At 54.3% G+C, this 27,704-nt stretch overlaps 12 protein-coding genes across 12 annotated transcripts; 6 read left to right on the forward strand and 6 right to left on the reverse strand.

Annotated features, from left to right (window-relative positions):
* Nucleotides 1-31: 31 nt before the first annotated feature.
* PG997_000897 (uncharacterized protein) lies at nucleotides 32-3,764 on the forward strand (the record flags this gene model as incomplete). The annotated part of the gene is made up of 2 exons (XM_066805212.1): nucleotides 32-3,535; nucleotides 3,651-3,764. 2 exons carry the CDS (start codon nucleotides 32-34, stop codon nucleotides 3,762-3,764), a joined length of 3,618 nt encoding a protein of 1,205 aa, XP_066674985.1.
* A 672-nt stretch (nucleotides 3,765-4,436) lies between these two features.
* On the forward strand, nucleotides 4,437-6,113 carry PG997_000898 (uncharacterized protein; the record flags this gene model as incomplete). Its single annotated transcript, XM_066805213.1, has 1 exon — nucleotides 4,437-6,113. The coding sequence occupies one exon, from the start codon at nucleotides 4,437-4,439 to the stop codon at nucleotides 6,111-6,113; it is 1,677 nt and encodes a 558-aa protein (XP_066674986.1).
* Nucleotides 6,114-6,899: 786 nt separating this feature from the next.
* PG997_000899 (mannosyltransferase) lies at nucleotides 6,900-8,452 on the reverse strand (the record flags this gene model as incomplete). The annotated part of the gene is made up of 2 exons (XM_066805214.1): nucleotides 6,900-8,185; nucleotides 8,260-8,452. The coding sequence occupies 2 exons, from the start codon at nucleotides 8,450-8,452 to the stop codon at nucleotides 6,900-6,902; spliced, it is 1,479 nt and encodes a 492-aa protein (XP_066674987.1).
* A 598-nt stretch (nucleotides 8,453-9,050) lies between these two features.
* PG997_000900 (uncharacterized protein) lies at nucleotides 9,051-10,090 on the reverse strand (the record flags this gene model as incomplete). The annotated part of the gene is made up of 2 exons (XM_066805215.1): nucleotides 9,051-9,937; nucleotides 10,006-10,090. The coding sequence occupies 2 exons, from the start codon at nucleotides 10,088-10,090 to the stop codon at nucleotides 9,051-9,053; spliced, it is 972 nt and encodes a 323-aa protein (XP_066674988.1).
* A 1,821-nt stretch (nucleotides 10,091-11,911) lies between these two features.
* Nucleotides 11,912-13,216, forward strand: PG997_000901 (uncharacterized protein; the record flags this gene model as incomplete). The annotated part of the gene is made up of 1 exon (XM_066805216.1): nucleotides 11,912-13,216. The coding sequence occupies one exon, from the start codon at nucleotides 11,912-11,914 to the stop codon at nucleotides 13,214-13,216; it is 1,305 nt and encodes a 434-aa protein (XP_066674989.1).
* A 623-nt stretch (nucleotides 13,217-13,839) lies between these two features.
* PG997_000902 (exocyst complex component sec6 protein) lies at nucleotides 13,840-16,095 on the forward strand (the record flags this gene model as incomplete). The annotated part of the gene is made up of 1 exon (XM_066805217.1): nucleotides 13,840-16,095. The coding sequence occupies one exon, from the start codon at nucleotides 13,840-13,842 to the stop codon at nucleotides 16,093-16,095; it is 2,256 nt and encodes a 751-aa protein (XP_066674990.1).
* Nucleotides 16,096-16,236: 141 nt separating this feature from the next.
* On the reverse strand, nucleotides 16,237-17,789 carry PG997_000903 (uncharacterized protein; the record flags this gene model as incomplete). The annotated part of the gene is made up of 2 exons (XM_066805218.1): nucleotides 16,237-17,355; nucleotides 17,400-17,789. 2 exons carry the CDS (start codon nucleotides 17,787-17,789, stop codon nucleotides 16,237-16,239), a joined length of 1,509 nt encoding a protein of 502 aa, XP_066674991.1.
* Nucleotides 17,790-18,610: 821 nt separating this feature from the next.
* On the reverse strand, nucleotides 18,611-20,559 carry PG997_000904 (uncharacterized protein; the record flags this gene model as incomplete). The annotated part of the gene is made up of 5 exons (XM_066805219.1): nucleotides 18,611-19,111; nucleotides 19,293-19,787; nucleotides 19,843-19,975; nucleotides 20,200-20,305; nucleotides 20,358-20,559. 5 exons carry the CDS (start codon nucleotides 20,557-20,559, stop codon nucleotides 18,611-18,613), a joined length of 1,437 nt encoding a protein of 478 aa, XP_066674992.1.
* A 1,005-nt stretch (nucleotides 20,560-21,564) lies between these two features.
* Nucleotides 21,565-22,082, forward strand: PG997_000905 (uncharacterized protein; the record flags this gene model as incomplete). Its single annotated transcript, XM_066805220.1, has 3 exons — nucleotides 21,565-21,818; nucleotides 21,896-21,941; nucleotides 22,008-22,082. 3 exons carry the CDS (start codon nucleotides 21,565-21,567, stop codon nucleotides 22,080-22,082), a joined length of 375 nt encoding a protein of 124 aa, XP_066674993.1.
* A 246-nt stretch (nucleotides 22,083-22,328) lies between these two features.
* On the reverse strand, nucleotides 22,329-22,950 carry PG997_000906 (clathrin adaptor complex small chain; the record flags this gene model as incomplete). The annotated part of the gene is made up of 2 exons (XM_066805221.1): nucleotides 22,329-22,811; nucleotides 22,882-22,950. 2 exons carry the CDS (start codon nucleotides 22,948-22,950, stop codon nucleotides 22,329-22,331), a joined length of 552 nt encoding a protein of 183 aa, XP_066674994.1.
* A 425-nt stretch (nucleotides 22,951-23,375) lies between these two features.
* Nucleotides 23,376-24,476, forward strand: PG997_000907 (uncharacterized protein; the record flags this gene model as incomplete). Its single annotated transcript, XM_066805222.1, has 3 exons — nucleotides 23,376-23,416; nucleotides 23,587-24,023; nucleotides 24,133-24,476. The coding sequence occupies 3 exons, from the start codon at nucleotides 23,376-23,378 to the stop codon at nucleotides 24,474-24,476; spliced, it is 822 nt and encodes a 273-aa protein (XP_066674995.1).
* A 1,580-nt stretch (nucleotides 24,477-26,056) lies between these two features.
* On the reverse strand, nucleotides 26,057-26,667 carry PG997_000908 (antigenic thaumatin domain-containing protein; the record flags this gene model as incomplete). The annotated part of the gene is made up of 3 exons (XM_066805223.1): nucleotides 26,057-26,244; nucleotides 26,398-26,495; nucleotides 26,558-26,667. 3 exons carry the CDS (start codon nucleotides 26,665-26,667, stop codon nucleotides 26,057-26,059), a joined length of 396 nt encoding a protein of 131 aa, XP_066674996.1.
* Between the last annotated feature and the right edge of the window lie 1,037 nt (nucleotides 26,668-27,704).

Here is a 27,704-nt window from a genome sequence, read left to right on the forward strand (position 1 = left end):
GACGCGGAACGAGCACGAAGAGGCTCAAGGGATGGCCCACTTTCTGCTGGGTCTTCCAACTCCGATCCTCCCTTTGGACCACAAAGCTACCGCGGCGGCTTCGGTGGGCGAGGCAGAGGACGGGGACGGGGAGATTGGGGAGATCGAGGCCGCGGCAGGCCATTCTACGAAGACCGGGATCGCGACAGATACGGACCCGGACCTAGGGCTCGCTCTCCAGGATGGGCGCTTCCGGGACCGGGACCGCGACGATCGAGACCGAGAGGGCCCCCGATTTATGGACAGCGATATTCGATCACGTGATTCTCGGGATGACCGTGAGGCTCGTGAGCGCGACATGCGTATGAAGGTGGATCGAACCTCGCATGAGCCACCGCAGTCCGCGAGAGATGTTTCGCCTCCTCCCATTGCGCCTGCCGCGCCGTCCTTTGGGTCGGTACCGAACAGGACACCATCGATCTCCGAAGCTAGTACTGGAACGGTCAAGGCGCCCCCGACAGGGCCGAGGGCACTGAAAGACGAACGCCCTCCTACCGGCCCTTCGGCGATTCCCGAAGCACGACTACCGCCCACTGGGCCGTCCAAAGCTGCTTTTTCTGAAGTAAGTCCTGCGATACCCTCTGGCCCTCGAGCACAACGACCTGGTCCTTCGTCCAAGCAGTGGATTAATCCAAACCTAAAGCGAGGCCCGGAGTCACCAAAAGCCAGCAGATCGCAAAGCTTCGTGTCGTCGAATCGCTTCCCGGTATTCCGCCCAGATGGGCCTGGAGATCAGCAATCCGAAGGCGAAAGGAGGCCCCGTAGTAGCGATACCCAGGCCGACTTCCAGTCTACAACATCCGATGCCCCGAATCGAGGGGCACATCATATGGAGGAAGGCGAGGAATTCGACAAGAGCGAGACGAAGGTCAGACCAGCCGGTCCCTTGGGGGATAGAGATCATAAACCCGAGGAAAGCTCCAAAGCTCAGGAGTCGCCCACATTCGCGAAGACGGGCCGTAAAGGGACGGATCTCAGTTCGCATGACACCACCAAGGAAAATGCCACAGAACAAAAGCCGTCTGCCAGTGAAGAGAAGCCCCGAGTATCGCGAAAGCCTACGCTCCGCACCCACCAGGCCCGGGATCACAAGCGCCCCCCAGAAAAGATCAAGGCGCCGATTATCGAGCAGGCATCTGACTCCGATGACGAGGAAATGGGGGATCATATTGCAGACCAAATGGGCGAAACGGAGACAAAGCTCAAACAATTGGAAAGTCGAGAGGATTCCGTCCCGCTTGATGCCATAGTCCGTCACGTTTCGATATCTCTTGAGGCCGTCAACAAGCTTGTTTTCGAGTCAGAAGGTTTATTAGCCATGGTTGGGCCAATACCGGACGGCGCGAAAATCCCTCCAGAGGTGGCAGTTGAAGAAGTTCCGGCGCAACCGGAGGAAGCTCCGGCGGATGTGGTGATGGGGGGACAGGACGAGTCTGCAGCCCCCGAGCAACCCCCTAGTGAAAAGGCACCCAGCGAGAAAGCGCCTAGTGTAAGGGCGCCCAGTGAGAGGGCACCTAGTGTGAAGGCGCCCAGCGTGAAGGCGCCCTCGGAGAAAGCGGCTTCGCCGGTGATGTTGAAGTCGCCCCTACCTCCTAGTCCTGCCAAGGCGGAAGTACCACATCCATCCATTGAACAAGATGTGGACATGATGGATCATCAGCCGGCCGTTGCTGAGGAGAAACCCAAAGCGGATGAAGGCGATGTAGTGATGGAAGATATCGTTGAAGCGCCAAAGGCGGATCAACCTGAAAGTTTGCTGGGTGTACCCAAAACTGATCGGACCAACGGGGTTACTTCTCCCAAGTCTCGAAGGTCATCCCTGTTCCCAGGCTACGAACCTCCTTTATCAACCGACCGCAGCAGAGGTGCGACTAGTACTCCAACACCCGCCGAAGATGACGACGAGACCGACATAGATGATATGGACTCGCGAGCTCTTGACACCGTGCGTGTGCAGATGAACACCCCACCTCTGTCGAGCCTACCCGACTTTGACGACAAGCCGTGGTTTGAGGACCAAAACTTTGTCAAGTCTTTGAACTCATCGACCACCGCGTTCGACGCTTTCCTACTCAACGAGTTCGAGAACAAGGCGACGGAGCACCTGCCCGAGAAGCAGAGGCTGCAGAAAGACTATGCTGAAAGATATGAGGCGTATCTCCGCTTTACCACCTCTAACGACCCGGCTGCTATCAAAAGTCGGGAAAGGTTTACTCCCGGTACATCTGATGCCCCATCTCATAAAGTGGGTTGGAACGGCGAAGCCAAGCCTGAGTCAACAAGGCGCAGTAGATATGCATCGGAACGCGACCTGGAACGGATTCTGGAAGAATCTAGACGGGTCGAAGACGAGAAGCGAGAGAGGGCGGAGCGGGCAGAGAAGGAGAAATACAGAATCGATGCAAAGGAGGCCATCCCGCCGCTTCAGTTCCAAACTCCCGAGGAGAGAGAGAACGAATTCTACGTCGACAATACAGGTTTTCTCGAACCCAACGAGATCGTGGCAGCTTGGGAGGTTTTACCACCAGTCAACAACTTCACTGAGGAGGAGGTTGCCCTCTTTGAGAAGGCTTATCTGGAATTCCCCAAGCAATGGGGTAAGGTTGCTGATCCACTACCAAACAGGGATTTCGGTACGAGTATTCAATTCTACTACTTGAAGAAGGAGAAGGACGAATTGAATCTCAAGGAGAAGCTCAAGAAACGGCCGAGGACCCGTAAGAGAGGCCGAGGCAAACAGAGATCCAGTGCCCTTGTTTCAGAGCTCGGCAATGGCGACAACGAGACTGAAGAGAACCACGAGACAGGCGAGAATGGCGAGAGGCGTCGTCCTCGGCGTGCAGCTGCCCCCACGTTCAACTCGGAAGCTACGCCCGCCACTGATGGTGAGGCTACGGGAACATCGACTCCAAGTCGCAGAGGTGCCAAACACGACGGCGAGAAACCAGAACGTAAGCAGCGTGGCCGCCGTGCTGCAAAGGATAAGGAACAGAAGCAACAGCGTGCGAATCAGACACTTGCAGCTGCCCCGGCGACGCCTGTACCTACTGGCAAAGCCAACCGTTCACGTTCTACCTCTCGTGTCCAACCTCCAGCAGAATGGGCAGCTCAGCAAGCGCAAGGAGCGGTTTCGCACGTGCCTAACCAATTCGAAGCAACCCCAGGAACCTCGGCTGTGCCTCCTGTCACTATACCGGCACCATTTGCAGCAACAGCGAAACCGATTATCAGTCCGGAGCGGGCCGTGCCATCACCCATTCCAGGTACTATCTCGGAGGTGATGGCGCCGCCGAAGCTGAGGCCGGAACCACCACAGCCATCTGTTATCACGCCGTTTGATATCAAGCAGACTCCATCCTCGGACCACAAAGCGAATTCTGGGGCCTCGAGTTACTGGAGTGTACCTGAGATGGCTGACTTCCCGGCTCTGCTCCAATCGTTTGGAAGCGACTGGGCCGCCATTGCTAATCACATGCGAACCAAGACTACGGTGATGGTACGTTGCCCTTTCCCCCTCTGCATGTGCCAATGCTAACAATCTTTTCAGGTTAAAAATTACTACGCCCGTAAGAAGGGAGAGAATCCAGAATGGGAGACTATGGTGACGGAAGCCGAGAACGCGAAATCGCGTGGAGATAAACTTCCACCGCCCCCACGCCTACTCCAAACGTCAAGAAGCGGTACGATACATCGACGCCTACCAATCGCCCGATAAGCACGCCTGATACGCCAATGGAAGATGTGCCTCCGCCAAAGATGGAGCAGCCACCACCTCCTCCACCAGCACTACCACAGGCAGGTCGTTTCAATGTACCCATCGTAGCACAGCCGCAACCGGCACAATCGCCCTTCTCTCAACCTCCGCAGACACCGGTTCTAGTCCAGCAGTCCCCGGTAACAGCTCCGCCGGCTTCTCAACCGCTTGTTCAACCTGTGACGCAAGCAATGTCCCCTTCCGTACGGCCAGTGCGTGCACCGTTTGGGTACCCGGAGAGGAACGAACGCGAGCCCCCTCTCCAGCAGCCTGCGAGAACTCCACTGGTTCAGAAAATATCGCAACCTTCTACCCCTGTTGCCGACCCTTTGAACATAAGACACCCACTGCCTGGTTCGATGATGGATTCTCAGCCCGAACGACAGATGGTGGAGCTCAAACCAGCAAAGGAACAACCTCGCCAGCCAGAGCGCGTGCCCCCTTGCGTGTTAAGCAGGAACCCGACGTTGGTTCGCCGTATGAAACGTTTGCACCCTCACCGGGCCCAGGCCGCATGCAGCCTCCGAGACAGGAGAACTCTCCTATTATTCGGCACCCGGATCCCCCGCGAGTGGCACCCCCTGTGTCACAAGCGCCCTTCCAGGCTATTCTCCAACAACCACCTGGTCGTTTCTTTAATGATATGAACCCCTCACCTCCTGCCACACGGCCTCTGTCCGCGCTGTCACGATCCGTGAACGACCTCAACAGCCCAGGAGAACACTTTAACTCTCCGCCCGCACAACCAACTCCACCAGCTGCACCGTCCATGCCGCCCCGTCCTGTCGAACGCAAAACGTCCAGCATCATGTCACTCCTCAACAATGATCCTCCTCCACCACAACCGAAGAGAGTGAGCGAAGTGCCAGCAGCTGTAGCGAAACCATCACCAACGCCGCCGCCGCAAAATAGTCGGCCTCCTCCACCTCCGCCTCCGCCGTCACACGTTCGACGCGAGCAGATGCCGGAAGCACAAGCGTATCCTCCTTATGGCCGTAATCCACCTCCAGCGCCGTCGTCAATGCCATCTCTCAAGCCGTATACCACAGCCTCGCCGCAACCACAGCACCAGCCACTGGGCACGCCCAGGCATATGGTTATGGATCCCCAGGCCGAGCGAGTTGAACGCGATTATTTCGGACGGCAGCGCCAATATCCGTCTCCGCATCAGCAGGCTATGAACTCACCGCAGATCAGCCACCCGTACCCTCCTCAGGTCCAGGCGGCCCAGATACCTTACCAGCCTCAACCCGGTTATGGCTATGGTGCACCTGCTCAACAAGCCCCATCCGCCTCGTCGCCACCACCTCAGTATGGTCATGTTCCAGTTACACGTGCCCACGAACCGCCGCCGCCGCCGCCGGGACGAGATATGGCCCGTGATATGCCACGCGATATGAGAAGTGAAATGGCTCGTGATATGAGAGGCGAAATGGCTCGCGATATGAGAGGCGATATGCGAGGCGAGATGGCTCGCGACATGCGAAGCGAGATGGCTCGTGATATGGGTCGTGATATGAGAAACGACATGGCGCGCGACATGGGCCGGGAAATGGGCCGGGAGATGGGTCATAGTCGAACTATGAGCCATGAGATGGTAGCTCGGGAGATGGGCCATAGTCGGGACTTGAGTCGCGAGATGGAACACAGTCGGAATATGAGTCGCGAGATAGCTGCACGGGAAATGGGCTGGCCAGGATCACATCCTGCGCACGGCTTGCCGCCTCAACAGCAACAGCAGCCGCAAGCGCAAGGCTGGGGACCGCCCAAAATGAGCCAGCCCCCGCCTGCTCAGTCACCTTGGGCTGCACAACACGCAACAACACCTAAGCCGCCTCATCCCAGCAGCTCTGTCCCGCCGCAAGCTACTTGGGCAGCCCCTCCCGCCCCGCCTCGCGGACATGACCCTCGGGATGCCATGAATCTGCGCGACACACGAGACATTTATCAACATCGGCCGATGCAACCTCCCATGCAGCCTCAATACGCGCCTGTTGTATCACGGGCCCCGGAGCCACCGCCATCTCAGACTCCCGTGTATCCTCGATACGCCACGCCAGTGCCGGGTAGGGATCCCCGTGACCCGGGCCCGCCGAGGAGCTACACACCCAGCGCCTACGATGCTCGGAGCGCCTACGCAACTCCAGTTCAAGACATGCGTGAGGTGCAACTTCGGGAGCAACAAATACAGCAGCAGCAGCAGCAGCAACAAGCGCAGCAGCAACAACAGCACCAGCAGTCGGTCCTTCAGCAACACCTGCGGCCTCAGGACCGCAACTTGTACGACGGTCGCCAGCCGCCTGATAGATACGGGCGCTAGTAGCGCCTTCTCATTTTTAGGCAGGGCGACATCCGGTTGATCCTCTGGCGTGTTTGTATCGTAATCTGTGTGGGTGCAGTGGGACATTTCGCACTGCCCGGGGTACAGTGCCAGAGAAGCGAACCACAGTTTGGATCGGCCGGCTCTTCTCTTGTCTTTATTTTCATTCGTTTCGAGGGAGGTTACCTGTCAGCGCTCATCCACCAAAGAATCAGGGGTTTGGCGGTCGACATTTGAGATTATTGCATAGCTGGTCCTCAAAGGGAGTTCCTGCTGTTTGTGTTATTTGTTTAACTGAGTCCGCGTCTATTTTTTATTATTTTTTATTTTGACGACTGTACATTTTGAGAGAGCATGAATCGAATTTTCACAGCCAGGGATGGAAATGAAAGGTTCATGATCATCAAAGGGGCCAGGGCACAAGTTTTCCAGCTGGGGATGTGGATGGTCGAGACAATACAGTAGGCCCCTTCATCACATCTGTAAGAGTATATACCCAAGATACATGCAATTCATGGAAAAATTCCTAGCAGTTATGTTTGTTTACGTACCAAAGTGATCCATATCCAAGTAGTTGTGAAAATAGTTGCATTTCTTTCTCGTCTATATGTACAAAGCAGGGTTCATCGTCCCGGATACGGCACAATGGCATGGGGGCCGTTAAGTGGTCCACATCGCCGAGTGATTCACCTCAGGTGTCCATATCGCTGAGTGGCTATGGCAGCCGCAGGGCTATTGCAGCTGAGGGTTGTTCATGTCACGGTAGGCTTCTCCGCAAAATCAACCTCACTGCTGATGTTCGTGCATGACCGGTTTTGAGCCGCGACTATTTACGAGATTCGCGAGCACCGCCAAACCTGCACCCACCAGCCCCAACGCACTCAATCCGAAAAGAAACAGGGGTCCCCACGAGCCCGGCTTCGTCGTTGTGGCCAAGATCTTGTCCATGATGGCGTCTATACGCGCCGCCATCTGCACATCGCCGAAGTTGTTCCTCACCCGGGACACACCGGTCTGCGACATCTTGATCATCTCACTTGGGGATAGCTTGGTGAGCACCGAATCCATGACCTCCGTCCACTCGCCGACTTTGGCCGGGGACCGGAGCCAGCCCGTCTCGCCCTCGAGGACCGTCTCGACCGGACCGCCCGTGTCGGCGGCCAGAACGGGGACGCCGACCAGCATGGCCTCGAGGGGCACGATACCAAAGTGTTCGTTGGCCGGGGTGTAGACGAGGAGCCGAGCCGACTTGAGCAGCATCTCCTTGAGGAGGTTAGGGACCGAGAGCAAGAAGAGGACATTGATCTCGGGCGGCACCTCCAGCGCCGTCACCATCGTCTTGGCCGTCGTGTTGGTCAGGCCCAGCGAGTCGGCCAGCTCGACCAGCTCTTTGTGGTAGCCCACGTTCTCCGGGACTCGGGGGTCGTAGCCACCGGCGACGACGAGCCGGACGCCCTTACGTGCAGAGGGGCTCAGGCCTGCGTACGCCTTGATGGCCAGCGCGACGTCCTTCTTGCGCTCGAACCGGTTGATGCTGAGCAGGAACCTCATGCCGCCCCACAGCGGCTTGCCCGTCTCGATTTCGTCGTTCTCTTCGCTCTTCTTGGGCTTCGTGTCGACGCAAGGATAGATCGTCTCGAAGTCGTCGCCGCCGTTGCTACCGCCGCGCTGGGCCGCGAGGGCGGGCCAGGTGCGCCGGACGACGCCCTTTGTGAAGTTGGAGTTGACGGCGATGGCGTCGGCGAAGCTCATGGACCACTGCTCGACCCAGTCGAAGGGGACGCGGTAGGCGCGCTTCCACCAGCGCTGGCGGCCCTGGGCCAGCAGCAGGTCCGGGAAGTGGCAGTAGAAGAGGATGCGGCCCGAGGGGTAGAGGTACTGGAGGAGGGGCAGGCCGGCGCTGAGCTGATCGATAAAGAAGGCGTCGGGCGCGAGGGATTTGAGCTCGGTCGAGAAGGAGGCGATCTGCAGGATCAGGTGCAGCTGCCGCAGGATGGCGCAGAGGATGCTGAAGCGGGAGAGGATCGAGGAGGGCACGATGGTGTTGCCGCGGACGCGGACGTCGAGGGTGCCTGTGATGAGCCGGTAAGCAATTGCCTCTCTCGAGGAAGGTGGGAAGGTGCTATAGAGGGTCAGGGAAACGTACCATCGCGGGCTTCGTCGAAGCAGTGGGTTGGATCGCAATGGCTGGTGAAGATGACGACCTTGTGGCCGCGGTTCTGGAGGCCGACGGCGGCGTCGACGACGAGGCGCTCAGCGCCACCGATGCCGAGATCGGGATGCAGGAAGACTATGGTCTTGGCCTTGCCGGCCGTGGTCTTCTTCTTCTCACCTGCCATGCTGTTGTGTCATGGCAATGCCCTGGGTGTCGTTATGGCTTGTTGGTTGGTGTGGTGGTGACGTCGGAGGGGTCGTTCGTTCGTCTATAGCTTCCCTAAGTACTTCCACTTCCAAGCTTCAAATTGCTTTCCAATTTGTCCTCTTCAGCCCTAGCAAAAGTGGCAGCAGCCGCCCCACCAAATCGCATGTTCCCAAACTTCCCCGTCTTCGCCAAGGCAAGGGCATCCCTGCAGCTTAGTGCATGCGAGTACCTACCGCAATGCAATGTGCCTGCCGCAGTACCTATAAATAGGCCAATAAGCTGCAGGAGCTATTTGTATACACCCCCGAATAGGAACATACAGTTGGCCCGTCTAAGCTATCACCATCACCATCACCATCACCATTAAAGAAAAACCAATCCATTACCTCTATGTATTTACAGAGACTATCGAAATCAAAAACTGTATCGCTTGCTCGCTGTGAATGCATTCGGCATTTCGTCATCACACATCAGAAGAAACGCCATGTCACCTCTTGTATTCCATACCGTACCATTGCCATCACCAGAAGCTGACTTCGCTCTTCCGTCTATCGACGCAAATCTCAAAAGAACCATTAACTTATGTACCCGCTCCCCCGTGCCTTGGTTGGTCTGCTCCCATCCACAAAGTGGAAATCCCAGCCAGGGCCAAGATTCGAATCGAGGGGGTTGGCTCGTGGCCGTTTTCTAGATTGCGCACGTTGATCATGCGAATCGTCCTGTTTGGACACGACTTCTGTATGACTCTGTGACGGGGAATGTCGGCCTTGTGTCCTTGGTTGTCGACGGGGACAGCGGACACTCTGAATGTCTGCATCGTCTATGTCTGGCTTGTCATCGTCGTTCTCTTGCTTAACAGGAGGAGGAGACCTCGTCAACGGGTCTGCGGCTTCTGCAGGTGGCATCTCGTCGCCGTTCGCCTGCGGAGGGTGAGACATCCTGTCCGATGGGCGGCGCTTCGCAAAGGGATACAATCCCGGCGATGGGCCGCGTTTCTTCTGCAGCTTCTCTTCGCTGGGGGAACTCTGCGGGAGCGGCCCAAAGAGTGGAGGTGGCTCGTCATTGTCTTCTACCTCGGGGGTAGTTTTCCGCTGGGCTTCGTCGCCTTGACTCATTATCGTTTCTATCGTCGCCTTCTGCTGTCGTGTTATTCTCGGCGCGAAGACGTCGATCGACGACGGAGGCGGAGGCGGCGGCGGCGTCTCCTTAGTGCCGGGCAGGACCCCGCGGCTCATCTTTTGCTGGAAGTCCAGGCCGGCCTGCAGCTGGACCCAGGACGCCTCGGACCGCTGTCGGCTCTCCTCGGCGATCCGGTTCATGCGGGCGTTCAGCCAATCGTCGGCGTTCTCGGCCGTGACCTCGTCGAAGCCCAGCTCCTTGTCGATGGCGCGCGACTTGCGCTCGATCTTATCCTTCCAATGTCCCGGCTTGGAGCTAGCCGAGGGAAGTGGCACGTCCGGCCCTGGTATCAAGTCAGCTTTTCGCGAAAGCTCAGGGCGATACAAATGCCAGTAACCACGTGCGACTTACCTGCAGGGTCATCCTTCTTCTTCTTCTTCTCTGGTAGCTTCTTCCCCTCCGGCTTCTGCTCCGGCAACTTCTTTCTCCCCGGCATCGCGACTAAGCAATTGTTGTGGCGGGTTTCAGTGACGATATCAAAGTGTTCAACTCGAAGGAATCAAGAATCAATGGGGGTTGTTGATCCAGCCAAGTCGCCTAAGTCTGATGGGTTTGTATGTGATGATGGTCATGTTTCTTTTGCCGTCCGTCCCTTGAGCCTGTGAAGTTGGCTGTTTCCACGGGTTTGATTATTCCAGTGGTGCCGGGATTATGTTGTCGTGTTTGATTATTCCAACCTGAAAGAAGGGAAAGCTTAATCTTGGATCGAACTGACCTGATTGTCTGCAGGTGGTCTACAGAAAGTCCATAATCCACTCAAAAAAATATTGAACTCGCTGCAGCGACTGGCAGAGGGCTTGCGTGGGATGACTCAACCTTTGGGACTGTATGCGCACTTTTGTGCTCTTCTTTTGTTTGGCCATCTCCAGCTGGTTTCCAGCTCCTCTAAATGCCTTATACGTCCACAGCTGCCAATGTGACATCTTTTCGAGTCACAGCTTGAAGAATTGATATGGGCCTTGGTCAGTGAGGTCAGCTCATGTTCGGTATCAATATTCGGTCTCGTTGCAAAGTAAACTTTTGAGTGAACGGGCTATCGATTGGAGTATATGCTTGATATCTGCAGTTCACTGTGTCAAGCATAGGTTGGAAATGGTATAAGTCCAGTTGTTAAAGCGCAAGGACAGTACGACAATAAAGACCCTGTAGAAGTTCTCAGGCTCTCATCTCTCGAGTACCGGCAACTCTTATCAATCCATATGGATGGCAAGTTGAAAGTCAATTGTACAAGGCAGAGGATGCAAGATGGAGGGGGGAGCGAAAATATAGCTGACGTCCAAACTCTCTTTTTTGGAGTCGGAACCAGTCACAGTACCATATCGTCATGACATGCTTTTCCTGCCCACACGTATATTGCATATTTGCGCATTGGACAATGGCATCGGCTGCGACTACACAGCAGTGTCACGCTGGTTTGAAGACCGTTGCTGGTATTTGGTAAGAAGATATCCAAGTCCTGTCTAATGCGATGATTCAAAATAGCAACTGGGATTACAATGACAGGGCTGCCTATTTGCCTACTTAGGGTCGGCCATTTTGAAGAATGCAATTGATATATTCGTTTTCGCAACCCCCTGGGGCTCCTGATACGCTCACACGTGTTACCAAGCATCAATTGTCAATACAGATCGCTCCGAGAAACCCTGTAACGGAGACTATATTACAATAAAGGTACGTAATGCAGGCGTGGTCTTTCTCCGCGAGCTGCTTTGTCGGGTCGCATCCCGATGCGCCAGCAGTCGCTACGGGCATCGCAACATAGGTACGTGCTCGAAGTTGCAGATGGCGTGACACCCAAAGTGACACCAAACCGCGTCACTACCCGCACCGGCGATCATTCTGTCCCGGCTTCTTTCGCGCAGACTAGGCCCGTTGTCGTACCATGGGGTTCTTCGGCTTACCTAGCTGAGATCCTAGCGACCTTTTTTTGCGGGATGTCGAGTGAACGGGGCTGGATTGCGTGCTTGTCGGAACCTCTTGCCCGTCTCCAAGCTTTACCCCAAAGCCGCCAATCTAAGCCAATCACGGACACTAGTTGCCGGATTTCGTGATTCCTCGAGAATGAGGCAGTAGATATGATAATCGGCCAATTGCCGAGAAGTGAGGGGGTGACGGCCAATATATACCTGGGCTGCCTCGCCAATGATGCCGCTCTTGCTGTGTATGTATGCATACCAGTCAATCAAATATATACAGCAAAGGACACCGTCCATAAGATTGCGTATAAGCAGGTTCTCGTTCATACTTGACACCCAACATGGCACCCATTGCTCTTGAAGCCGACTCACCTGTTGTCGATCATATCGAACAGCTCAAGTCAACCATCAGACACCCAAACCGCAGTGTCTTCCCAGACGGCCTGAAGACTTCCGGTACGTCTCGCAATGCTTGCTTGCCCCTAGGCCGCATCTCAAGCCCGCTTACTAACAAACCCTCGACAGGCCAACACCCGCCCTTATACGACCAAATCTACCCATACAGCTCCTTTCCCAAGTCAATCACAGGCCCGACGGTGTGGAACCCAGAAGACTATTCCGACAATCCTGAGAGATGGGTTCATCAGTTCTCCGCAGACGAGATAAACGAGATCTCACAAGCGGCCGATAACTTCATGTCCTCAAAGGCATCCTTGACGGGCATCACCAAAGAGAACTTCCCCCTTCCCAACCTGGCACCCTCGCTACACGCCATGCGCCGCGAGATGCTGGACGGAAAGGGCTTCATCCTGTACAAGGGGTTCCCCGTGCAGCAATGGGGCAACCACAAGTCGGCGGTTGCCTACATGGGCCTGGGGGCCTACATCGGCTACCCCGTGTCCCAGAACGGCCGCGGACACATCCTCGGCCACGTCAAGGACCTGGGCGACGACAGCACACAGATCGACAAGGTCCGTATCTACCGGACGAACGCGCGGCAGTTCTTCCATGCCGACGACTGCGACGTCGTCGGCCTTCTCTGCATCGCCAAGTCCGAGTTCGGTGGCGAGTCCGACGTGTCCTCGATCCACCACGTCTGGAACATCCTGCAAGCGGAGCGGCCCGACGTGGCCGAGCTGCTGACGCAGCCCATCTGGTACTTTGACCGCAAGGGCGAGGTGTCGCAGGGCGAGGACCCCTACATCCGGACGTCCGTGTTCTACCTCGAGACGCCCGACCCGGCGAACCCGGACCGCGAGCAGCGCGTCTACTGCAAGTGGGACCCGTACTTCGTCAAGAGCCTGTCGCGCTTCTCGGACCGCGGCATCATCCCGCCCCTGTCGCCCGCCCAGGCCGAGGCGGCGCAGTTGCTCGAGGACACGTGCAACCGTGTCCGCTTGCACATGATTCTGGACGTCGGCGACATCCAGTTCGTCTCCAACTCGCACACGCTCCACGCCCGCACGGCCTACCGCGACTTCGGGCCCGACAGCGGCAAGCCGCGCCGGCACCTCATGCGGCTCTGGCTGAGCGTGCCCGAGGGCGAGGGCGGTTGGCGCCTGCCCTTCTGGGACTCCAACGAGAAGAAGCGAGGTGGGATCCAGGTCGACGACACGCCGCCCGTGGCTAGGTTGGATGCCGATTGAGATAGTCAGTTTCGGACGAAATATGTAAAACAGTAAACCAAAGCAGTAGAAGCGATGCTCCGTCGAGTCATGGGACTTTGATGTAAGAGCTTGAGATTAGATTAGCGTTATGATCAGCTTGTTGTACGGTTGCTCATTTGAGCAACAGCGGAATGAAACATATTAAAAACAAATTTATAAACATTGAAGCAAACCATGAAACCTATGTCTACTGGTACCGGTGGTCTAATCTTGCCGGAGTGTGAATTGCTTTAGGATAGGCTCATAGTTGGAGTGATAGTGCAGGTGTTTGGGTTCAAGTGTCGTTTGTAGTGGACGTTTTAGCGGTCCCCCCACTGTGCAGGTCCCCTAAGTTTCAAGTAGTAGCGCCTGGCCCCGGCTCCCGGGCGCGCCCAGTCAGCCAACTCATGGGACGAACCCACTCTCCCGCCTTTGCGACTTCAAACACCAAACGCATCATTCCTACTTTGAAGCCCAACTCAGCATCGACATCCGGCATCGCTCCATAATACGACCATCTCCAGCCTCTTTAACAGCGCTGCCCGGGACACTTGGCATGGTATAGATAACCCGCTACCCTATTGCCGCGTTGGCAGCGATTGGTTTCCCTGCCATTCGACACGATGGACGCTCCACCGGTCAAGCTCGCGGACCTCCTCAAACACCCAGACGACCTCGACAAGCTGCCGGCCTTGAAGCTCGAGTTCACGCGCAAGAAGAATGTTATCGACTCCCAGCTCCGGGGCAGTCTGCGCGACCAGCTCGAAACCATCCAGACCGGCATGACTGGCTTGACCGACGGCCAAAAGACGGTGCAGGCGATTAAGGAGGAGATGACCAAGATCGACCGGCTATGCTCCGAATCCCAGATCATGATCAAGGACTTCAACAACATCAACCTCGTCTCCCAGGCCCACAGGAACTTCCAAGCCGTCGAGGCCATGCGCAAGAACCTCGAGATGTTCAACGAGCGCCTCAACGCAGTCGACGTCATGCTGCAAGAGGACCACCAAGATCCCGAGACCATGCCCAATCTTCTTGCCGTCCACTACGAGCTGACCCAGCTGCGGAACATTCGCGACGATGCCATAGAGCAAATACAACGCGCCGACGACCCGGGCCTGCAATCTACCTTGGAGGACTACTTCTCGAGGCTAGACGACGCCATCGACTTGTTCGACGAGCACATCGGCATGGTCTCGGTCAGTCTCATCAATCTGCTCATCGAGGACAACAACAGTCTGGTGGTGCGGCTGGCCCTGATTGTCGAGGCTGAGGAGAAGAGCGACCAGAGAGTCCAGGCCCTACAGGAAGCCCTGAAAGACCACAAAGAGATGGCCACCCGGTTCCAGAGCATCACAGATGGTGCCAAGTCGGTCCGAGGCTACAAGGGCAAGTTCATCCAAGCTATCAAGATCAGCTGCCAGGATCAGTTTGACGAGATTAGGGAGGATTTCCTGGGTGACCCCGAGGGGCTGGCCAAATTGATGAAGTGGTACTTCAACGACCTCAATGCTGTTAAGCAAGGCATGGTCTCCTTGATGCCCAAGAAGTGGAGGATCCTTCAGACATACGGAAACATTTATCACGAGCTTATGCACGACTTCCTCGTGGGTATCATCGATGACCCAGAGGCTAGCTCTGCGAATACTCTGGCCATCATCAACTGGCCGGAGCAGTATTACAAGAAGATGAAGAAGCTGGGGTTTGCCGAGACCGACCTAAAACCCCACGTTATTGATAACCGTGAACAGGAGCTTGTGCGAGGCTTCCGTGATCTCATTATTAAATTCCTCGATGAATGGATCGATAGAATCTTTGCCCAGGAGACGAAGGATTTCGCAAACCGCAACACTGAGGGCTCGAATTTGGATAGTGATGAATATGGATACTTCCGGACCAGAAACCTTGTGGACATGTGGCGCATGCTGCGAGAGCAAGTGGACGCGGCAGGTAATTCGAACCGCGCGGACGTGGCGGAAGGAGTAATAGACGCCATGTTCATCCGTCTGCGCGGCCGCCAGCAGTCCTTCCAGAAGATGCTCGAGGAAGAATCTATCAAGTACGAACAGGGCAAGGTCCCAGAGCTGGAGGGTCTGACGCCGTTGCAAGACTGGCTTGTTGCTACCGCCAACGACCAGATTGCGTGCATCGACGACCAAGAGGAGGACGGCCGCTTCGCCTATCTCACGAGCTTCAAGCAGAAGTTCGAGCCCATTGTCACGCCTCAGTACATGGAGCGCGCGGACTCCGAGATCGAGCTGCTCCGCGACGGCTACGTCGACTTTAGCACGTGGTGCATCACCAAGTTCGTGACGCTGGTCATGGCCGTGGACTTCAAGGACGCGCTTCCCATCTTCTTCACGCCGGGCTGGTACTCGAGCGCGACGATGAAGCAGATTGTCAACACGTTCGAGGACTACCTGGCCGACTACAAGCCGGTGCTGCACTACTCGCTTTTTGATATTTTCACCGAGGTCTTCGCCGAGGAGCTGCTGGTGCGCTACCTGATGAGTGTGCGCAACAAGGGAGCCAAGTTCCGACGGGCAGATCCGTTCCAGGACAAGATTTTCAATGATATCTCGACGGCATTCGAGTTCTTTGGCAGCCTGGCTAACCCGGACGTCGGCAACTCGGTCAAGCAGACGTGGCGCGTGCTCGAGCTATTCACAGACCTCATCATGACGGACAAGGATGCCGTCGCCGACGTTTTCGAGCGTTTCAAGACGACCTACTGGGATCTCCAGCTCAGCTGGGTCGAGGCTGTGCTCCGGTCCCGCGACGATTTCGAGCGTAGTATGCTGAACTCGGTCAAGGCACGGGCGGCGCAGATGGATGTGGTGAGGGGGGCGGAATCTATAATGAGTAGGGTCAAGTAGATACAAATATACCATGCATGACCACTTAAATGGCATCTTGCTACTACTCATTGATAGTTACTGCAGATTGACTAGGTATTGAAGGTACTGTTCCAAAACTACGGCTTGTATTGTGTCTATTTGTACAGTAGCAGCTGGTCCTCATATTCTAAAGGTAACTATGGATCTCTTGGGAACAAGCACCGAGTACTCCGGAGACGGCAAACTGTCCTTGATGACCTGCGATGTGACCGAAGCTCTGGTCAGATTGTTCTCGTTGTTCGTCAACCAAATCTCCGGGCTGTTCCCACCAGTCTCCTCCCCGCCGTTACCCCCTTCAACGACAACACGCACATCGAGATCGACATGTCCGTTGTTGATCATCTGGACACTGACGACTCGGCCGGCATTATTATCAACTCCATCCTCGTCCAGGAAGAAAGCGCTGGTCCCCAGGAACCCCCGATCCGTCTCCGCATCGACCCGGACCGCGCCCGGCCGCACGAAGCGGGAGAATTGCGCGAAGGCCCAGAAGCGGCCGGAGACGCTGTATGTTGCGGCGCTGTTGTTGTTACTTTGTTGTAACGGTAGCTGGATCAGGGCTGAGTTTGTCGGTGTCGGCTCGGCGCCAATCCAGTACAGCCAGGCCGAGACGTTCCCAAGGACCAGCGACTCCTGGATCTTGTTGGCCCAGCCGATGCCTTCGCCTGCCTTCCCGAGATCGTCCCAGGCCGGGTTCCAGCGGCCGTCCAGGTCGGCCCATTCGGTTTGCCAGACCTTTTGGGTGGTCTGGAGCGGCCTGCTGGAGTCGGCTGAATAAGCGTGGGCCGAGTAGACGTCGAAGAGGGCGGCGTCGTCGTCTGCCTCGGCCCCAGCGGCTTCCGTCTGGAGCTCGGCAAGAATGGCGGCCCCTTGCGTCCAGCCCGTCGCCTCGCAGCAGACGAGGCGCACATGGGAAAAGCCCTCGTCCCGCATAACTTGGCGCAGGATGCGCGCGAAGCCCGCGGCCTGGAACCCGTCCGACAGCATGGACGCGTACGTCTGGTTTAGGTCCGGCTCGTTGAGCCAGCCCAGGTGCGTGATCTCGACGCCCTCGCGCTCGCGGTAGAAGCGCAGGAACTGGACCAAGTAGCGCGCGTACGCCTCCCTCCAGTCGCCGCCGCTGTCGCAGCTCGTCGGGCTAGCGGACGACGACGACGGCCCGCAGAGGTAGCCTCCGTTCGAGTCGTTGCCGTTGCTCTTCATGTAGCCCGGGGCCGACCAGGCGTCGGCGTAGACGTACTTCGGCCCCCACCGTACGCGAGCGCCTCCTTGGTCAGCCAGACCTGGTCCGCGTCGTACCCGTCCCAGACGTAGTCCGGCTCGGCGTCGGGGGACCCCGGCGGCGTCGGCGCGATGGACTTCATGAAGTCCCGGTCGTACGAGGTGGACGAGCCGATGCCGTTGCGCAGGATCGTGGCGCCCGCGCCGGACTCGCGGTCGAACAGCAGGTCCAGGACCTCGTGCTGCTGTTCCGGCGCGAGGCCGAGTTTGCCGTGCAGCCATGCGGCTCGTTGGAAGGCCTGGGAGAAGCCGAAGCCGTCGATGGTCTGGTAACGGTGGTTCAGATTCACTTTCACGTGGGCTGTGAGATTTGCGGGAACATCCAAGACGGCGGCGTCAACGGCCTGTGAGTGGCCGACGAGCAGGGCCGCCAGGGCAATGACGGAGAACATGATCGTATCGAGTACTCAACCAAATCCTGCCCTTCTTTGAGGGGTTAGGCCGGACTTCCTCCTCCCAAGGACAGCCGCACAGCGAGCTGGGATGGTATTATACCAGTCCAGTTGGCATGTTGGTGCCGTGTAAAGTGATGGATTGACTGACTTCCTGATATTAGCCTGAATTGCTTGATCATGGGGTACCTTGCAAAGCGGCTTCCCCTCATCAGACTTTTGGGCGTTGAATCCAAGATTGGCCAGGTGGCTTGAGTGATTTGTTCTTCAGTGCAGTGTATTTGCAATCTATTTACCAGAACTGAATGATTATCGTCAACTCTGTTCTGAAGTGTAATCTCTCCACCTAGACCGGAAGCTATCTACAGTTCGATATTGCTCATTGACTGCGGCCGTTACGGTGATACCGATTGCTCAACCCGGACGTCATCTCAATCGCCGTACCGCTGAATTCTGTCACCACACTGCTTCGTTGTGTTGCTCTTCTTGGCAGAGTCGTTGTGGAATTGTTCAGGGGTAGGATGGGCTGGTTGTTATGAGTCATCCCGGTGTCATTTCGCTCAACCACCGGCTTGCTCTTGGTCCACTGCAGAAGACATAGCCACCACTTCCTGTCTCTCAAAGAGACTAATACTAGAATGGCGAGCGCAGCCGTGATAAGAACAACCCAAAAAATGATAATAGGGTCCTGCTGTGTGCTGCACAAAGCAGCTGCGGTGAGAACTGGGAGAAACACCTGTAGATACAATCAGCATTCGTACACGAGGATACGTAGACAAGTTGTGAGTACAAAATTGACCCAAGTCAGTGCTCGGACGTCTTCAGAAAGCTTCTGTTGGTCCTGTGATGTTAACTCCGCCTTGCCAGCCAGTATTGTATGAAACTGGACACAGAATGTCAGTCATTGCCAAGTTGGAACCACAAGCATCGGGCACGGATCTCACATCACGAATATGCTGCTCAGGTTCCTGCATCGACCCCTTTTCGAATACCTCCACCTGGTGGTGTAGTTCATTACGGAAGCTGTCCAGTTCGCTGACTAAGTCTTCCACACTGGTTAGGGTTTGAAGAGCGTCAGGCCCAATGTTGGCGACAGATCCTTCCTGATAGAGGTATTTGATATCTTTCGAACCAAATGCCTTCCATGAGGCAACTGTTTTCTCGAGAGCTCTCATTAGCCGGATGAGTAGATCTCTAGTCTGGATATTCCATTGTTCGATCTGACGAAAGCTGTGCTGCCAATCCTCTATTGCTTTCGACAACACGTCGCTATTGGGGGTACCCAGCCGAAGGGGCTGGAACGCAACGTGACATCGCGCTTTCTGCATTTGTGTGGTCAGCTTTGCCAACCACCTGGACAAAGAAGAGATGGAACCCGGTTCAAGGAAGATAGTGGCCCCTGAAATCGGATCGGCCAGGTCACCGGTTTATGCGAATCCTTATTCTGGATGAACAAGTCCCCTGTTTTGCTGTTCGGTCCCAGGCATGTTTGGAACAACTTACACCAACTTGCACCATCTCCAGTACCTCAGAAACAACTTTCCCCCATTCGTCTCTGACACGGACCATCCTACTTTCAAGGACCCGAAGGAAATAGTGCCTTGGGCAAGAGACCGGCATGTTCAAATCCTCTTGGGCGAACGTGAGAGGGTCACCTGTGAAATAAGGTTCCGATGCTCGTGAATCCTCAAAATATTGTGTGGCAGACTCTTTACAGTCCAGCTTATCGAAGTAAGTGTCGAATAAGCCGTAGGCTGTCCACCTGGCGACGTCCCATCCATGAATGAAGCAGGAAAACGTGGATTCGCAGAGGGGGGGATATTCAGTCCTCCTTGCACCCCGACGGTCAAAGTCCGAGTCGAATGCCAAGAACGACAAGTCCGTACAGCTGGAGCGCCCTTCTAATGAGGGCCCGTTCGAAACATCAACTAAAGACACTGTCCGAAAGACAAGAAATGGAAGTTGGAATATCATTTCGAAAAAGGCGACACCTTTTGGCTGGAACGGAAGCAGTCAATATCCGTCGCTCTCGCACTCGTGATTCGTGACTTACGGGGACATGGATAGAAAATCTGGGCTTCCTTGATAAGCGGTCGGCCATGAACCCGAGAAGAGATAGCGCCTGTGGTAGAGACGCGGTTGCGGCAAGCACGGCGAGACTGTGCGCATCCGGGTCTGTCAAATAACTACATGGAATATCAGTGAAGACTAGAAGACGGTCGTTTTCGGCACCCACATGATGTGTTAATCAACCTAAACCCTACACGGGATCGGTAGAGCATCTGCTATGTCACATTCATTCTCCTCATTATCTGGGGAAGCCGTCGCAACGCCGAATCTCTTTAAGCAAGCTCAGTCAGAACATGTCTTTAGCAGAGCCACTCAGCAATATTTATCAAAAACGACTTACGGGTACACTGAGGACCTTGTATAGTCCACCAGCTGTAAGTGGGCCATTGCTCGGAGGCCTTCGCCCAGAACTATCTCTGTCAAAGACCAGAGCGACCGGCACTCCCCTATCAAGGGTAGTCGATGTAAGCAAGGACAACTTGATACCTGCACACAAACTTTGTAGCGGCTCTATTTGGTATGCCCATCTATCGTATTCTACCTCGTAGGCTCTCGATAGGACGCTCATAATATCTTCGTCTTCTTCGGGGTCTCGTTCGATCTCAAAGTGCGAGCGGTTCTCTCCGTCCAAACATAGCGAGCGCTTATGGAGGAAATCCCCTTTCCACTCATGCGTCGTCGTTCTGGGTATCTCAGTCATTGTACATAGGGGCTGGCGTTGCTGCTGTAAACGATCGCTGGGAGTTTGTAAATAAGAAGCGAATCTTCTCAAGGCTAAGCCGGACTTCGTTGAGCCCTCCCGACGCAGTAGTCAATGCGAAGGTGCTCAACTTCAGAGACTATGAGTACTTAAGTACATAACAAGGCATACAAGGCAGACCCACGGAAGCCAGTAGCAACATGGAGAGCAATCTGATGGCACCTTGCAAGTCCTGCCAAGCCATGCTTTACCAGGCGGTCTATTATACCATGCAAGCCACAGACAGATGTCAAAATGAACGACCAGTAAGAAAACAAAACGTCTCTGCCGTTGGTGGTTGATGTAACGAGCTCTTGATATGAAAATGGCCGGGCGGGGTAAGAGGCAGAAACACAGTAATGCGGAATAGGAGCGACAAGGCAACAATACATCCCTAGGCAGGCTGAAGACACAGCTGTCGTGAAGTAGTATACCTGCAAATATGACCGAGTTACGACATGTGATCTGCCATATATAAATCAGGATGTAAGTATGCAACCAATTGGTAGAACTCGGGACCATAGGGACTACTCTGCCCTACAGCTTCGTTGTGTCTATTTCTTACGTTGCACCCAGCCAGCCCATGGTCGGGCGTGTAAGTCGTAGTGTGAGGCGACGTGCAGGACTTCGAAGCCACCCCGACCACACAATATGGTATATTCCCAGTTCTAGTAAATATGCAGCAAGAGTAAATATCAATTCAATAATGAAGTTTGAATAATTGAGTGAATACATGTACGCATATGTATCTGCTTACACTGGTCAACTCGAAAGCTCCCGCTTATCCCCGGTTCAACACGGCCCCGCTATTTCCTTTCGCAGGGGAGTTCAATCTAAGCAGTGTGGCTGTGGACTCTCCAGCCACATACTCTTTGAGTGAAGCTCCATTGCGGGATCGAGCCATCGGCGACCACATATTTTGTTCGTTGACTGGTTTGTGATTGACCCTCGCCAGCACGCCTCGCAATGTTCACAACACTCGCGCGGAGGGCGATAGAGAGCCCGATACCCCTCAGGATACGCAATGCCGCCAGAGCGTCGGCCCCCGGCATCTACGGTCGCTTCAAGCCGAAGAAGGTCTGGCCGCCCGACTTCTCGAAGCTCTCCGAGAAGGGAGCAGTTCCGCTTCGAGCGGAAGTACAAACGACGGGTCAAGCTCGCGACAATGCGCCCGAGATGGGACAAATACGTGAAGCTGGCGCAGCTGTTCAGTGTTACGGGTAGGCTCGGATCCAATTGTCGGCAAGCAACAAAGCGAAAGCTAACATGAGGGTCTGCTAGGTGTGTCAGTATACAGCATTCTGTTCATGGAGTGGAATACCGAACAGCAACCCTTCCAAGAGGTAAGTCTCCCTCTTCTGTACCTCAATGCGCCTGCAACCTTTTACGGGTCTAACTTGCGTGCATAGATCCGCGGCAAATTCTGGGGTGCTGTCGATGCCTTCTCTCCCAACAAAAGAAACGAACGACGAGCGCTCGAATAACGGACCGAACGTTGTATTATGTATAAGATGTCTCTGCACTGCATTTTCTGGGCGTTTTCAGGCTTTGGGAGGGGGAGGGGGGCACAATATCCACTGGTATTCTATGCAATTGTATCAAAACTTCGAAGAGCCCTACTTGTAGTAGTCTCCGGCTGTTTCTTGGCTGTATGCGCCGATTCCCAACAAACACTGCTTCTGATGTGATAACTCCCGAACTCCCTTCCATGCTCAGTGTATGTACAATCTTCATCTCCCTGGCCAAACGAAAGTCCCGCCCAGTCCAGCACCGAGGCCCGAAGGCCTTGCTTCGTTAACAGGTCTCTTCGCAACCGTGCCTTGGGCCTTAACCCCGGATACGATGCGGTCCATGTTTGTTTCGATCACCACGCCTCCTACGATCATTTCGCTCAGCGCCGAGTGTAACGTTTCGAAATTGAAGATCAAGTCCAGCTCGCACACGTTCTCGAACAGCTTGTCGAGCGACTCGACGTAGACCTGGATCAAGTCGAGCAGGGCCAGCGGCGACTCGGTCGACGTAGATATTATAATGAAGTACAGAGTAGCATAGTGGCGGTAGGTGACGAGCGACGGGACATCGTTGTGCGGTTCGGAGGCGGAGTGAGAGGTACCGGAAGCCGCGAGGATGGGAGGCAGCGGCAGGAAGTTGCATGCGCCGTCGGGCCTATTGGAGACGAGGTGAATATCTCGGATATCAGGCGCTGCTGTATGCTAGTCTCCTGCGCCGGGCGTCAGTAAATTGCAATACGGCGTATTCGAGGGTATTTATGCAGTCACCCACCAGCTGCGTGTAGAACTTGGTGAGCCGCGGTTGGCCCTGGCCATTGAAGACCAACACAGCGTTAATCATGGCGGGGAGGCGTAGGTACTGGGCCGCTAACACCGGCTGGGGAATGAGGAGGAGAGGAAAAGAGGTTGGATTCTGCGCGCAGACAGCCGATGCCTGAGGGACGGAAGATGCACGAACCACACCCCAAAGCTTACTTCGGAAGGGGCCACCAATCAGTAGTCGCAGGCAAGATGCAGTCAAGTAGGTATGTACATGTGTAAGTAGGTATGCAATATGCGATATGGAATACGCGATACGCGATACGATACGGCATTCGAGACATAGATTGACCCCCCTTCGGCCAGTTCCCTGATGGATTCCGGGTGTGCTTGGTGCTTGGAGGGGTTGAGTGGCTTCAAGTAGCGGGGCAGCTGCTGGGCGACAGTGGGCGCTGGCGGTTCGGCCGAAGGCAGTGTAACGCCCAAATCCCAGTGCATTTGATCCAAATGTCTTACTTGAACTCTTGGTGGGCCGTATCCGATCTGAGGTAAGCAGCTGAATCTGAGGACTGAGCACTACCTGCTTTAGGTAAGGTTAGTGGACCCCCAGGCAGGACAAGAGTGCACGGACGCCTGCTGTGTTCTCTTTAAGTGGGATGGATCTGACCACCCCAGCTCCAGGGGAACTTCTCTTTCTCCCTCACCCACATCTCCCGAGACAACCTGCCCGGGAGACATCAACCCGCCGTCCTACAGTCGACGGCGCCAGTACAATCACCCAGGAATTCAACCCGTTTTACCTCCCGGCCTTGAGTGAAGGCCGCTCCAACATACCAAAATGCAGCAATCAACCATCACCATCCAGTTCGCACCCTCCCAATCCGCCGTCGGCTTCTTCCAGCCGCAGCAGTGGATTATGGACTGCGAGCCAACATAATCTCCAACCCTGGGAGATCTCTGTCTTTGAGCCTACAGACTTCTCCTTCTACGGGGTTGGGGATCAAGTTGGCAACACTGGCTCTACATCGGCTGATTGGCTGACGGGCATTGATCACTTCGGACTCGATGTCCCTGATGCGCAATGGTCCGGAAGCCTTCAGCCCCCTCAAGAAACCGCATTTGACTTTACACAAGTGTTTCAGAATGACATTTATGGTAAACAACATCTCTGCAAGCTTTGGTGATGCTGTGAACTGACCGCGCAATCTAGACCAACTACTTCTTGCAGACAACACCCAGCAACCTGTCACAACCAGCTCTTCAGCATTCCCCCTATCTTCTGTTGCTCCATCATATTCCCCTGCGCTTGCCGCTACACACTCTCCTAGCCCCGAATCCCAATCTCCTGATTCCTCTGGCACCCAAACAAACTCGCGCAAACGCGCCTCTCCCCCAGTCGATTCTAGCACTGCTCTGAAGCGGCAGCGCAACAACGTTGCCGCCAAGAAGTATCGCCAGAAGAAGATCGATCGTATCACTGAGCTGGAGATGGAACTCAAGGGTGTTCGGGATGAGCGGGATGATTTGAAGATCCGACTTGCTCGTCAAGAGGCCGAGGCATCTGCGCTCAGGTCGATGCTTCGCATGAAGTCCGGGTCGGAGAAATGATTTCATTAGTAGATGGTCAAAGAAGATGGCTTGCGCAATCCAAGTTACGCTGACTAGTCTTCATCAGACGATGTCGGCTCTTGGGTTTGTCACTCATCTGACCGTCCAAAGTGACGGTTCAAGTCGGACCAGGGAACGTGATTCTTTTCATTCACGGAAGGACAATATAGAATAGGCTTGGGGCTTGCTAGGATTCAGGGTAACTTACGAGAGTAATAGTCAAAACACTTTTTCTACCCGTACTCTAGATATCTGAGTGTGCTCGAGTGAAATGATCTGAATAGGTTGGAGCAATGTGCCTTCACCTCTGTCTTTATATGTTACTTGGTTGGCATGAGAACATCTGATATCAGAATGAATCATGTTCCGTCCATTGATATCAAGGTGTCACGGCATACGCCATTCGCTTGGCCACTTCTGGGCAGTCGAGAACCCCCGATGATTCACAATGAATCATTGGAGAAGTTGTCGTTGTTAAGAGATGCCACCCTAGGGGTTTCCGGATCAGGGGGCAGCTACAGCACAGCTGCATAACTGTCTATCCAACTACGGAAGATGACCAGATTGAGTTGATGTCGGAAAAAAGTGCCAAATTCCTCGAACAGGCAACCCTTTTGTCCGTACACAACCAACCCCCTTTCCTGGGCCGAGAGACTGTGGACTTCTTTGCATTCGCCCAGTTCGCCCGAGCCAATGCCGCCCTTCCAGTGGCATGGAGAGGCCATGCACTACTTATCCCTATGCCATTTCATTTATATCGCGTGACAAGTTTTGGGGATTAATGGCAAGTCCTCCTCTCCCGGCGTCGATCAAGCCAATAAATTGGTACTTTGCCCTAGCATAACTACCCTTTCCAGCCAAATATATATCATGTGGTCTCATGATATATCTCGTTCCATGACAGCTAGAATATTTCGTTGTATCCGGCAGCCATCATCGGAAATATGGATTGATATTAAAAGCCGAACGCTGCATATTATCTCTTCATATCACAAAGAGGCAGTGAAGATGCTTGGCCTGTCAGAATGCAAAGGGATTTATTTGGATAGAGCATTGTTTACGTACTTTCTCTTTCCATACTTCGTCGTCGTTGATGTACACCCCCCCCCCCGGTTTGGGGCAGAAGGACTTGGAGTTCAAAACAAAGTCCGGCATATTGAAGATTGTATTCGAACGTGAGGTCACTTGGTATTGGGACAGAACTTTGGTTATATGATTCACTCTGCCAAATTCTAACTTTTGTTGGACAGTGGCAACATTAACACTGTAATATAAACACTTCAAGTACGGATCGGATAGATTTAGGCGTCTTATTCCTGGATTTAGCTAAAGTAAGATCATTCAATTAAGTATAGAGATGTTGAATCTCAATTCCAAGTATCGTTGACATATATACCCCTGACCTCAAAACCCTGGCTTTCCGTTCTCCTACCCCCGTTTAATAACACCAATGGCATGATCGAACAAGCTAGAATACTTCACTAAAAAGATCGCATGGCTCCAACAGACAGAGCCGTGTCATAGCAACAAGCATATCATCTTTTCTGAAATGACCAATACCAGTTGATAGAGCATCTACTTTAACAGAGAGCTAAGACCATGTCGGTTGGGTTGGGGCACGTCTGCTGGTAGGGCCACTCGCAGCCCTTGTCACCTGGGTTGCAGACGATCTGGCAGTTCGTGTTGGGCCAGTAGCCCACCCGGCGCTGGTTAAGGAACGGATCGCCATCGACGGCGCTGAGGTCATACCAGGCGACGCCGCCCTTGACTGTGTGCAGGGAGGTAAAATATCCCGTCAGTTTGCTGATGACAAATATCAAACGAAAAATCACAACACCCTCAAAATGCATATGTGTATACACAGGAAGGTGGAGAGGACAACGGGAAGTGAACAAAGTAAACGAAAACGACCTGAACGTACTGGTACCCTCGAGCTGGAAAGGCTGCGAAAGCCCGGCGTTGTTAGCGCACTTGAGGGAGACGCCAATGTTGTCGTTGTTGATGTTCTGGAACGTGGCGCTGCCGCCTCCCCCACGGCCCGAGTGGCACTCGCGGTGCCGTCGCTTCTGGCGGATGCGCACCAGACGGTGAAGCCGCAGTGATTCTCGATGCGAGTGACGCCGGCGAGAACACTGTTACCAGAAGCCAGGAAGGAGGTGAAGAAAGCAATGGTTCTGATGCTTAACTGCATGGTTGCGAGCAAAGGGGTTGGAAGTGTGACTTAGTAGGTAGGGAAGGAAAGTATAGTATCGTGCTGAAATGGGTTGAGATGTTGAGGGCTTTTGGCCAGGGCGATGTTCCTAGAAACTGGTGGCACTGATGTCTGAGTTGAATACAGAATGAGAACTAGAATATAGACTATATATATTGATTTTTTCTGCTACCCCTTTGCCCTTGTAAGCCATGATAGGTAGTAATCAGCATATCGAGCTCTTCTACTACTTCTCGACGTCCCCTTGCTTTCAACTCCCTTGCCTTCGAGGTGTGTGTCTGTTGATATCGGATCGGAGCCCCCTCTTATGAGTCCACAACGAGTGAGTATCTTCAACAGCCATACAAGATTCTTCCTTCGACTACGTTGAAGTTCGGCTGGAGGACCAATTTAGGTAAACCGAATGGTGCCTATGCAGTGGATTAGCGAAGTGACCTAACAACAGTGAAAAGATATGAAGATGGTTGCTATCTTCTTCGTGTAGAGACTCCTTACTTCTCCACGGCCAAGTGTGATGAGCCCCTTTTCGGTCTCCTGCCCAGCTGGAGTGGATTTTCGCCATCTGCGGCTATCCCAGCATTCTGCATCAGGCGTAGTGGACTCATAGTATTTTGTGGAATCAAGAGGCCATCTCTGGAGGATTGCCGAGGAATTATTTAGCAACTCGTCCTACTTTAGCCATTTTATATCTCCAGCTGATTTGCTTGCGAGAGGTTAAGAAACCTGGGATATAACGCATCAACTATTCAAACCGACTTATGCAGGCTACGCAGTTACGGACCGCCATATCAATTCTAATACATTGATTAGTGAGCTTATTTGAAGTCTGTTAGTGTATGCTTGAGTTTGATGATTAATCTGCTTCAGTTTGGAGAGTTATGCATATATTAAATGCACGCAAATCACACTGGACAGAACAGTCCATGTTAGTATATTAGCTTGTGAGGTTATCCGAAGCGATATGAAGCTGTCAATGCAACCTAGTTGACTCGCTTACAGTTGCTGCAGCTGTGAAT

The sequence above is a fragment of the Apiospora hydei genome (genome assembly GCF_038363865.1).
Source record: "Apiospora hydei strain CBS 114990 chromosome Unknown utg000002l_segment0_segment0, whole genome shotgun sequence".
Lineage (NCBI taxonomy): Eukaryota > Fungi > Ascomycota > Sordariomycetes > Amphisphaeriales > Apiosporaceae > Apiospora > Apiospora hydei.